This window comes from Cotesia typhae, unplaced genomic scaffold (assembly GCF_013202065.1).
Source record: "Cotesia typhae breed Kobodo isofemale line unplaced genomic scaffold, CoteBio_Ctyphae contig_119, whole genome shotgun sequence".
Lineage (NCBI taxonomy): Eukaryota > Metazoa > Arthropoda > Insecta > Hymenoptera > Braconidae > Cotesia > Cotesia typhae.
The window spans coordinates 1366624-1378845 of NW_027423712.1; the positions used below are offsets into that span (position 1 = coordinate 1366624).

General features: G+C 30.7%; 1 protein-coding gene across 2 annotated transcripts in view; it reads left to right on the top strand.

Moving 5' to 3' along the window:
• Window positions 1-6164, top strand: part of Stet (stem cell tumor) — a 145385-nt gene extending 139221 nt beyond the window's left edge. For both annotated transcript variants that reach the window (XM_074246728.1, XM_074246718.1), the window contains exons 8-9: window positions 1025-1180; window positions 5708-6164. In XM_074246728.1, the coding sequence (XP_074102829.1) occupies window positions 1025-1180; window positions 5708-5949 (398 nt within the window). In that variant the 3' untranslated portion in view covers window positions 5950-6164. The remainder of the gene's footprint in view (window positions 1-1024; window positions 1181-5707) is intronic.
• The last annotated feature ends 6058 nt before the right edge of the window (window positions 6165-12222 follow it).

Genomic DNA, 12222 nt, shown 5'->3' on the forward strand with positions numbered 1-12222 from the left:
GCCGTTACTCCACCTTATTGCGTGGTGCTCCCACTATATATCCTCACCAGCCGGGACGAGCCCCTATCACTCGAACACTCAACTCTGTACACTGGGATGGCATTTCTAATAACCTTCAGAGAACCAGAGAAACAGAGAAGCAGAGAAAGCTTGCTGTGGTTTGGCAATATACGAAACACTTGCCGGGTGACTTGTCACGTGACAATGCAACCCAGTTATGCATATCTTTCCGGAAAGATATCCCATCTAATGATACTGCGAATGCTTGCTCAAATGTGTAGACTTACTTTTGTCATGTCTCAGCTATGCAATAAGAGAAGGCACATTTCGTCTATTCCCAATGGAAGAAGCTTCACAACTTTGCTACGCCGGTTCTGCCAAAGATACTATTCATGATGTAGCTTGCTCATACATTGTAGTTAGATTTCAATGTTAGAGAATTCTACAGAGAGCTAAGTGCCGTAGCGTGTTTAAACTAAATACATACGAGAAGTTAAATACCTTCCTTAGTGAATACTACGACGAGATATTTAAAGTCACTGTGTGACTGCTGAGGATTATGAATTGGGGAGAAAATAACTTTTGTTATAATTTATTTATGGCTGCTCAGTTTATAAACATAATCATTTCATTTAATTGACATTTCTTGGATTTTTTTAATTTTATTTAGAAGAAAAAAAATTTACTTGAATTAAGTAAATAATTTTGAAGAATATTTTTTTAGTTTAAGTAAAAAAAAATGAAATTTTTCAAAATTATTTTCTTGATTCAAATTAATTTTTTTTTTTAGTTTATTAATCATACAATTTTTGGAAAAAATAATTAAATTACTAATAAAGTGTAAAAACTTTTCAAAAAATTAACTATTGCCTAAAAATAGCTAAAATCGTAAAAAAAAAAAAAAAAAAAAAAAAAAAAAAAAGTTGATGTGTAAAATAAAAATTCCTTATTATCTTAATTATATAGTTCATATTCCTCAAACATAGCTCAATAACTAATTAAACATTTGCAATTCCTGTTTCAGGCTCACTGGGTACGTCAGTTTTTGACACAGACGTTTACTTAGTCGGGGCTAGCGGGGGAGTTTACGCTCTTCTGGCGGCTCATCTGGCAAACGTCCTGCTGAACTACAACAACATGGAGTTTGGGATTGTGAGGCTGATCGGGATCTTCATTATCGGTGAGTACACACGAGAAAGATAATTATAAACCATGACAAGTCATCCCAGAACCCGCAACCGACATCAGAGCCCCGAAAAGTCAGACTATACTCTCAGTAGGAACCTCGAACTTGTCGAAAGCTCGCTCTGGTGGGGAACAACAGAACCGGTGCCCTTATTCACTCCGTTTGATACTTGTGTACCCAGCAAACCCGCAAAACTTTGGCATCTAGAAATCGGGCATACCGAGTTGTCGAAACTCGCTCAACCGCGAACCGAGTACGTAAACAAACTCCCACTACATATATTCTATTCTATACAGCAGGGAGGTTTCAGCAGCCCCTATCATCCGCGCTTCATCCAAAGCAAGTTTACCGAAGGTACCACCGACAATTCCGGCTAGTTTCGTTCAATTTCTAGATTAATCTCGCGATGATCGTCTGTATACCGCGTACACAACTTTTGTTTGCCCTTCATCTCTCTGTCAATAGCAATCGCTGCGAGCTCGAGCAATCGTGAATTTACAAAACACCAAATATTCATCTATATTATATTGTGTATTGAACATCAATGTCATATATTCAATATCGGATATTGATTTCAATATAAAAAATTATTTATTTGTTGTCTCGTGTCAATAGTTCCGATTTTTGTCCTCAGCTTCTACACTTAATTTTATTTTATCGCCTCTTGCTATCAAAAAAAATTTCATCTCAATAATTTTAGTCGTTAAGTAATTAATATTTTTTATGAAAAAGTAAATATAACCAAGCTAGAAATGTAATCATTTTAGTACAGTGTACTTGTGGCATTTAAATAAATACTCAGACTTACAAAGCTTTCATTTTGATAATAAATAAATCCAATTATAATTAAAGTTTTAGAATTAAAATTAATATATTTTTTTATAAAAAAAAAAAAATAAATAAAATAATTGTCTTGTAGTTGAAAAAATAAATAGTTGATACAAAGTTAATTTAAAATTAAACAGCTACACAGAATTAAAGAGGTACTGTGCAAAATATCACTTTTCTTACAATATTCTTCAATTTTTAAATACCCGTACTTCTAATTTTTTTTTTATTAGTCCTTGCGGTGTTAATTTTCGAAATATTAGTAATTAAAAATTGTATATCTATCCTGACCGTAGTTAGAGTGAACATTTAATTAAATAACAACCATACTTTTCTTAGGATTTTTTTTTTAAACTAAGAATATTTAATTAGAGTTATAACAAGTATTTTTTATCAAAAATAACATAAACGAGCGGTATTTATTTTTTTATAAAAAATGTTTAAAGTTAGCGACTTTCGATATTTTACTTGAGTGGAAGTAAGTGAGCGATATTCTGTAAATAGAGACATTAGTGCGTAAAATATAAACCAATAGCCATAAGCTATTGGTGTCTTTATTTACCGCAGTACCTCCTTAAATAAATATTTTTGAAGAACTTTATCTTTTTGATTTGAGTAGAAAAACTTTTAAATTAATTTAAGAATTTTTTTCTCTTGATTCAAATTTATTTTTTATATTTATTAGTATAATATCATAAATATAATAAAATATCCATATTTAGATTACTTTAATTTTCTGGATTAAGTACTCTAATATACCTATAAATAACTTCTAATCGTGTATGCAAAAATTTACTGTACATTTTGTCCTTGAATGAACTTTATTTTTATTCCCCATTTATATCCACCCAGTTTTTGTTAAATTTCATACCCTACGTTAGCGCGGATAATTTCAATAAAAGTTCCGCGGCATGCTCCAAATTTATTTTCGATGTTGATCCGAGCAAACACCGCAGCTCATCTCGGACAGTTTTTTAATTAAAAGATAAGCCCGCGGGGGGTAATTTGCAGCGTAGCCCATTCTCGAACGAAGAGGGGAGATGTCGCAGTCCGGAAAATTTCGATGCGTCGCTGGACACTAAAAATATGGACTGGGGTTGTAAAATTCGACGAGACATTTTAAATTGCTCGACTGATGTTAAGATCCGGAGCGATAAGGGGACACTGATGTTGATGGTCCCTTGTAGGCAAGACATCGACCAGGTACGAGGTAGAAAGAGCCGCGGGAAAGGAAAAGGAGGAAAAATAAAGGGGAAAAAGGTGTCGGTCTTAGATTATGGGCTGGATATACGTAGCCGGGGGAATAAATCGCGAGAATGGAAAATTGTAATTATTATTTTGTTAGATCGAAATGAAGATTTTTCAATGATGAGTCATTTTACAGAGAAAGTCCGGTGAAATTTTTCTACTTAGAAAATTATATAATTTAATATTTTTTTAGAAAGTGAATTTTTGAAATGTTTAGGTAGAAATAGTCCGAAAAAATATCGCCTTATAGATGCCATAAGAGTGTATAAAAATTATAACATTTTTTTTTTTGCATTTCTGCATATTTCGGAGAAAAATACGTCGATTCTCGAAAAAAAATTTTTTATACGCCCTTATGGCTTTTCACCGATATTTTTTTGCCGGTATACGCCCTTATGGCATCTGAAACGCGATATAATAATCATTAGAAAAAAATTTATCGAGAGTTTTAAAGCATAGCATTTACTGACATCACCTGGCGCTTAAACACGAGGATGTGAATTTCAAAATTTTGAATTTCTAAAAAAATAATAAACTAATTAACTGTTTAGTTTGAAAATCTTGTGAAAGATGCAAAAATAATTTGATTGGTTTATAATGATTATTAAAAATAAATTTATCGAGAGTTTTAGAGCTTAATTAATTACTTCAATTTTAAACATCGATAACATATTAATAATTACCAAAAAAAAAGTACCGAATTTTACGTAAAATATTATCATTTACGCTCTTTAGAAAAAAAAAAAAAAAAAAAAAAAAAAAAAAACGAGTCTAGTTAACATCAACTATTTAAAATAATAAATAAAATTATTTTATTTTCCGGGTGTTTGGGAGCAGAAAGAGAGAGAAGTTGAAAATGAGAATAGCGATAATGAATGGAGGGTAAGGATCAAGAGGGCAAGGAGGTGAATGTGGTGAGTAAGGGAACCAGTAAAGGGAAGAGGGATTTAGCCTGAGGAACAAATCGGTCTCGTTCCTCTGATATATATATATATATATATATATATATATATATATATATATATATATGTAAGGTAATATAAACCCCTCGCGAATTACAGGGTTTGATAATCGTTCACCAGAGTGAGAGTGAGAGAGGGGAAGGTAGAATCTACAACTAGGAGGACTATCACAGCTGGTATAGCTATACTCAGGAGCTCCTCCTCGGGCCGGTAGACTTGCCGTGGGGACTTGACGGGTAAGACAAATGCCCGGGGAAATCGAAGATAGTGCGAGGAACGAACGAGTACAGAGGGTGGAAGAGAGCGAGCTGACAAACGAATGAACAAACGAACGCCGCGATTATACTCTAGCATCCCTTTAATGTGCTACTACCTTCAGCTCACAGCTCGCAGCTCGCAGCTCGCCCGGGTAAATTTACCGTCGGAGGATTAAACGACGCTCGAAATAGCGGCACGACACCCAATTACTCTGCTGCTCGTGATAAGCCTACACTCCACCGAAATTCCTCGGAAATTTTTCACCCAGCTCGACTTTGCAATAAGCGAGCCTCCTCTCACTTTCCTGATACCAGTATGCTGGGTAACAACCTACCATATGCTCTAGTCTGGCCTAGGCTCTCATAGTAATTATTTTTATGACGGATTTATCTGGTATGTCAGAGCTAGGCTCAAGAAGCTCAAAGTGTCAGCGTCTCAGAATTAAAATAAAATGATACACTGATGGAAAAATTTATTTGATTTAAGAGGGAAATTTTTTAACCAAGAAAATTACATTTTTAAGAAAGTTAAAATTTTCGAGATGATCAAACTCTTCAAATTAATATTTTTTATCAAATAATTTTTTTTTTATTTTTATAAGTGTAAATAGTAAATTTATAAATAAAATTAATAATTTAAATATAAATAAACAGAATAATAATAAAAATAATTAAAAAACTTTTATTTTGTTTGATATATTCAATTTAAAGGTCAAAATTACAACTTTAAATTAAATTAAAGCACAAACTAACTCTCAATTTAAACATTGAATTTTTTTTTTAACAAACTCACACAGAAAAAAAAATGTATTTGAATTAAGTAAATAATTTTGAAGAATTTAATCTTCTTGATTTGAATAGAAATTTTTCTTGATTTAAGTAAATTTAATTTAATTCAAAAATTTTTCATCAAAATTGTTTTCTTGGTTCAAGAATTTTTCTTTTAATTCAAGTTAATTTTTTTTTTCTGTGTAAAAAAATTATACAGTTTAATTTACTTTATTATTGTCGTTAAACATCAATAATTAATTAAAATATGTAAGAGATAAATTGAATTATTATTCTATTTTTTTAAATATAACGATTAGTAATAATTACCATTTTCTTGCAATAAAAAATTGTTGCAATTAAAAAAATTATTATCAAATAAATAAATTAAAAATAGAAAATTTTTCAAAAATTTCAATCGTAAGACCAAAATTAGAAAAATTTATTGTTTGTTTCAGCAAGCGCAGACGTGGGGTTCGCAATCTACGACAGGTACGCGGCAGAGCAGATGGGTCCACCTGTCTCGTACGTGGCGCACCTGACGGGGGCTTTGGCCGGGCTGACGATCGGGCTGCTGGTGCTGAAGAATTTCGAGCAGCGGCTGCACGAGCAGCTCCTTTGGTGGGTCGCCCTGGGAGTCTACGCGGCCTGCACGATCTTCGCCATCATGTACAACCTGCTGCACCCGGACTACCCCTGACGTGAGGTGAGCTTCGCGTACGGCGTGCCCCGGCACACGTAACGCGAAGCCAAGCTCGAGGATCACACCCTGACCGCCTGGTCCCTCGTCCTCCTGGAGCTCTTCTCCAGACTCAGCTCGAGGTGATTCGGCCAGTCAAACGTACCAAAGAAACAGTCCAAGGAGCTACTGAATTATCAAAAACAAACCAACCAATCTTAAACTTAATTTTAACGAACTCGCTAAATAACGAAAAAATCTCATAAAATAAAATAAAAAAATAAATGGAGCGACGTCCCGGCTGCAGGTCCAGCTGTCAGGCGTTACGTATTACAGAAAACAATTTACCGAAGGTCCAGTCTCGAGTCTCGAGGAATCGGGCAGTGGCTTTACTTTGCAAAAAGCAAACTCCCTTGACGACTGCCAGTGAATAAATCTGCTGAGTCTCTACACAAGTCAGGAAGAGTCGATGGATGGAACAAGATAAGACTCTGTCTCTATATCGCTATAGCTATAGCTATACAACGATCCGAGGATCAACAAGAGTAAAAAATACATGTCAATACACATGTCTCAAAGCTAAGAAACAAATATATGTAGAGATGTGTCAATCGACCAGGGAACCAATTCCTCTCAGATTCTATTTCGTACTACTTGTTATTTTTCCAGGGCAAATTCTATTCACAAAAGCACTTTTCCAAAGCAGAGTTGTTTCAGACGGTGATATTCACCCTCAATATCAATACAAATAAAATAACTCTGCATATAAGATTATAATTACTACATTCTCTGATTTTATATAGATTGCCGTTAATTAATCGAGCCAGTTGGGTAGGACATTTAGAGTTTAGTTAGTTATGCATATATAAACTGAGTCTCATTAAGAAATTGTCATCGGATTATTTTATATATATATATATATATATATATATATATATATATATATATATATATATATATATATATATATATATATATATATATATAATGCACATGTTTATGTAAATAATTATTGTAAAAGTATTATCATTTTTGTGTGTGAGAGAATAATCTAATCTGGTGAAATGGAATTAATTATGCGTGTAAAATTTAAGATTAACTAACGACTAAACGCTGTAGAAATAGACTAGATGTCCTTTCAATCGCTACGCGGCTTAACTGGTGGCGCCAGTTCATGTCACCGGGTGCCATTTTGTCTAGCGGATTGCAATTGTCAGAGCTCTAGTTTCGTTTTTAAATGCAATTCCATGTTTGTTTGTTTGTTTGTTTATTATTATTATTATTATTATTATTATTATTATTATCATTATTATTATTATTAGTAAGTTGAGTTGAGAGAAGAAATGACGGGCATTTAATGTAATGTAAATAATTTTTTTACATTATTTGTTTATATTGTGTATGTCCTTATTGTCGTTTGTATTTATTAGTATATTTATGTATCTTTATAGAGTGTTGAGAATTTGATTATATGAGTTTTAGGTGTACGTATGAGTATAATTATTATTAATTGGACGCCAAAAGTATCTATGTTAATTAATGTATTTTATTATCAATTATTAGTTTTATGTTATTGTAATTTTTTGGTTTAAAATGACAAATTTTTTGGATTATTTAAAATTATTCTTATAAAAAAAAAAAATTAGCACTTTAAATTGATTTATAGAAAGAAGAAATCTGTTGAAATATCAGAGTGTTTGTTTGAAGAAATAAAAAAAAAATAAGCCGAATTGTTCGGATGGATCTGTAGTCAATTATCAAAGAGAAGAAATGGACGAGTGAGACATTCCGATGCATATATAATGTTAAATAAATTCTTGTCACAGTTTGAGTAAATTCTTGAGAAAAAGATGACCCAATCTGCATTCGCAGCACGTGCTGATGAAAATAAGAATAAAAAAAAAAAAGAATAAGATCAGAAGAATAAAAAAAATGGCACGGACCTAAATGGGATTCCAAAGGGAATTTACTAAAAATTGATACGTCTCCATCCGTGCGTTTATATATATCAGTACGGGGATTGGTTTGTAATTGCAAAAGAAGAAAGAAGAAATATATTATATTATTATTTAAAATTTAAAATAAATTGTTGTTATTGAAACTAGCTCTCATCTAAGTTTGAGACGATTTAAGTTGCGAAATTAGAGTGATGAACGATGCTAGTCAATTAGCCCGATTATAGCGGGCGGTTAGAGGATGGGATCATCGTCCAAGTGTCTAAGTACGAAATCGATGTAATTATAAATTATAAATTATGAATTATTAAGAGTGAAGATAATTAAAATGAGGGAAGAAATAAGTGAGCAGGGAAATTGTGGAGGGTGAATTGGCATCGCTAAGCGAAAGAGAAGAGTGGTACTGCTACTGGCACAACTACATCGAGAAGTGAAACTAAAACTACGAGGTAGAGGTAGAGGTAGAGGTAGAACAACAACGGGTAGCCGGTGTATGGGAGCGTTGGAGTAATTACGTGTGAATAATTAAATCTCAACCGCTTGCTCAAACGAAACAAGAGTAGAGAGAGTAGATAACCATCGGCCGACAAACGCGCCCGGGATACTCTTCTGGCTATAATGTAATATAAACCCATACCTAACTACACAACCTACATATATATAATGGATAATGTATAATGTGTATGTGGAATATCATACCTTTACAATATACAATACACGATATACAGTGATATTCTTCAGAGCGAAGTAAACCGGGTAAAGTGTACTGTTAATGTGGATTAACGAAACCTCGTACAAGTATGAGTAAATAGTGTCGCTGATTTTGTTTAAACTTTGTTCAACTTTATACCTCTTAGATGTCCGATATTTAAATTATAAATGAACATAAATAATTACAAATATTTATATAAATGTATCAGTCGTTAAATCGCGTAGAAAATAACGATCAAATAATCATATTTAGAGGTCTCTATTATTACGCTGATATTACCGTTATCGTATTCTGCGAATGGTCAAACTAACCATTACGTTTATTATTTATACTCGTCTATGATTTTAACGATATTGTGTTATTATTATTATTATTATTATTATTATTATTATTATTGTTATTAATATTATTATCAACATTATTATTATTATTAATATGGTTATTATAATGGATATGCGTACTATTATTATTGTGTACAGAGTGCATTCAAGTGTGAATATAGAGGAAGAGTGCGGTGTACTCGCGTGCTTTCACGTGATAATATTATTATTTATTGTACTATTGTTAGTACGGGTGTATTTATTGAATACTGCCAAACCGATTTTTATATTATTAGTAATATTTATATTTAGCGCAATACGGGACTTTGTGAGGTATTTGCTAGTTGAGGAATTAAGTTCTGCTGGAGTGACTAATAATAGCAATTTTTTCTTTAGCTGATTATTCAGATATGAAATTTTTTTTTTTTTTCTAATTCATTAATTTATAAAAATGTAATTTTTAGGTAAAAATTACTCAAATCTTTAGTTTATAAAGTAAAATTTATTTAAAAAAAAAAATTAATATTTATCAATGAAAAAAAAAAATTTTTTTTTTTTTTTTTTTTTTCCGAAAAATTTAAGCCAGCAAATATTCTCCAAATATACTCACACTTATTTCCAAATTATCAAACTATAAAAAAAATCAAACTCCGTAAGGGTCTGAGTTAAAAATGAAAACTGTAAAAATCTGTACATAGATATTTGAACAAATTAATACTAACTAACCGAGAATATGAATCTGACTTCAAGAGAGAAAGTTAAATCGATAAAACCAAAAGTTCTATATACATACATATATAATATCAATGATAAATAGTCTTTCTTGTCACACGTCGTTTAAATTAACGACGTCAATCAATTTTCCTAAACCCGGTCGAATTTGCAGCGGGCCTCGGTATAATTTCGCTTAAATCACCCTGTAACAGAAAAATTTATAAAAGTTGTTATTTTATTCTTATTCTCCGTCAGTCGAGTACACTCGCGCCTCACATAACATTAATACTTACTTGTATCGCTTTGTCGCTGGTGCGATATACGAATAACTGACTCGCAGGTGTCGTTACGTATAAATATATATAACAGAGACGTATTTTACCGGGCACTACACAGTAATTCTCTCTTTATTTTTTACTTTTTATTTATTCTTTCTTCCGTCTATTTCTTCTTCTCTCTTGCCGTTAGAGTCCTTACTCGCAGTTATGTACTTTGAGAGAACAAGAGTAAAAAATAAAAGAAGTTTATATATATAAAATATATATTATACTCCCATCTGCGTCCTCGCGAGACTTGCAATCCCCGGCCACTAGAACACCTTTTTTTTTTTCATTTACTCGAGCATTCACGCTCGCCGGAGAATACCTACTTACTTCATTTCTTCTTTTATTTTTTTCTTCATCCTAATTTTTTTTTTTTTTTTTTTATAATTTTGCGGTCGGAAAAAAAAACGCTAAATAGAATATTAAAATTTTATTGCGAGTTTCGCGGGTCGGGTTATAATTATATAATGTAAATAATTATTGTGTGCGTGTACAGATGTGTGCTTATAAAATAAATATATTTATATTATATTATATTATTATTGCGATAAATTAAGATTATTATGATAATAATAATAATTATTTATTTTACCGTCAGTCAAAAATATCCACAAGCCAAAGAAGTGGAGCTAGTAAAGTTTATTGATAATAAATAATAAATATATATTGTAATAATAAATAAATTTTAAAAATCTCTTTTGAAATATCTCGAGTGGTTGTAAATGCGTTAACTTAAGAATTATTATAAGATATATTAAATATATATATATATATATATATATATATATATATATTTAAAAAAAAAATTATAATTTATGATTTATCATTATTAATAAAAATCAGTACGTATATCAAAATATTTTGATTATATGTATCGAAATTGATATCAAATATATTTATGTGTTTTCTTATAGTTATTGCCAATTTTTATTCCCATTTATGTGAAAAAATGTTTTCTTATAGTTATTGCCAATTTTTATTCCCATTTATGTGAAAAAATGTTTGCTATGTATTTTATGGGTGTGGGTGGCTGATAAGGATTTTGTGATAAATTGAAGGAGTCAAAATTTTGCTGGATAGTAAGGTCGTTAAAGAATTCAATGGCTGGGGTGATAAAAACTATTTATTGGGTGTTCGTTTTTTAATTAGAGAAGATTTAGTGTCTTTTTTCTAAGATAGTATTTTTAAGGTTTGAAGTTGGAAGATAAAAAGAAATTACGGGAAGAAGAAAAGGTAAGTTTGATTGATTTTTTATGGTTTAGTGGAAAGTTTTAATTAATCAATTAGAGGTTTTAGTTATTTATGACTAATAGCTAATAAAAAAAAGATTTTATGTCATTTTAAGCATTAAGAAGCTTATTTGATCTATAATTTAATATTGGTGATTTACTTCTTAATTTTTTTATGAACGTTTTAAAAGAAATTTGTGAATTTTTTTCATAATTGAAAAGTATTTAATAAAATGTCCTCACAAGTATGTTAAGAAGAAATTTTTGAGAAGTTTTTTAAATTATCTAATTAATAAATGAGACTGTAAAAATAAAATTACACAAAAAATTTCTTAATATTTTCACAAGTATGTTAAGAAGAAATTAAAAAATTATCTAATAGATTCATTGTATTACGAAGAAAAAATAAAAAAAAAATTCTTTATATCTTCACAAGTATGTTAAGAAGAAATTTCAAGAATTTTTAGAAATTAATTAATAAATTTATGAGACTAAAGGAAAATATTTTTTTTAACTTCTCAACTACTACATTTAAACATTCCTTCGTAATTTTTGCGATCCGAATTAGGAGGGAATCATCAATTGAAATCACAAATTCACTTAGCCTAAATACTTTTAAGACTAGTGCTTTTGAATTCTTCATGAAGCGTGAACGAGACAATGAATTTTAATTTTAAAAAATTTTATATCTTCATTATTCATACATGTACTTTATTATAATTTTTTTGTATACTTTTGCCATTTGGCTATACTGCCTACCTGGAAAGAACAAGATAACACTGGATGTCATCCCAGATTATACTGGGTAAAAAAAAAAATTTCAGATAGTAGCTAGTATAATCTAGATATCACCCAGTATAATCCAGATTACAATGAGTATAATCCAGATATCATCCAGTATAATCTGGATTATACTAGCTACTATCTGAAAAAATTTTTCACCACAGATATCACTGAGTATAATCTGGGATGATATCTAGTGTCATCTTGTTCTTTCCATGTAGACATTGAAATTAAATAATAAAAAAATAAAATAAATAT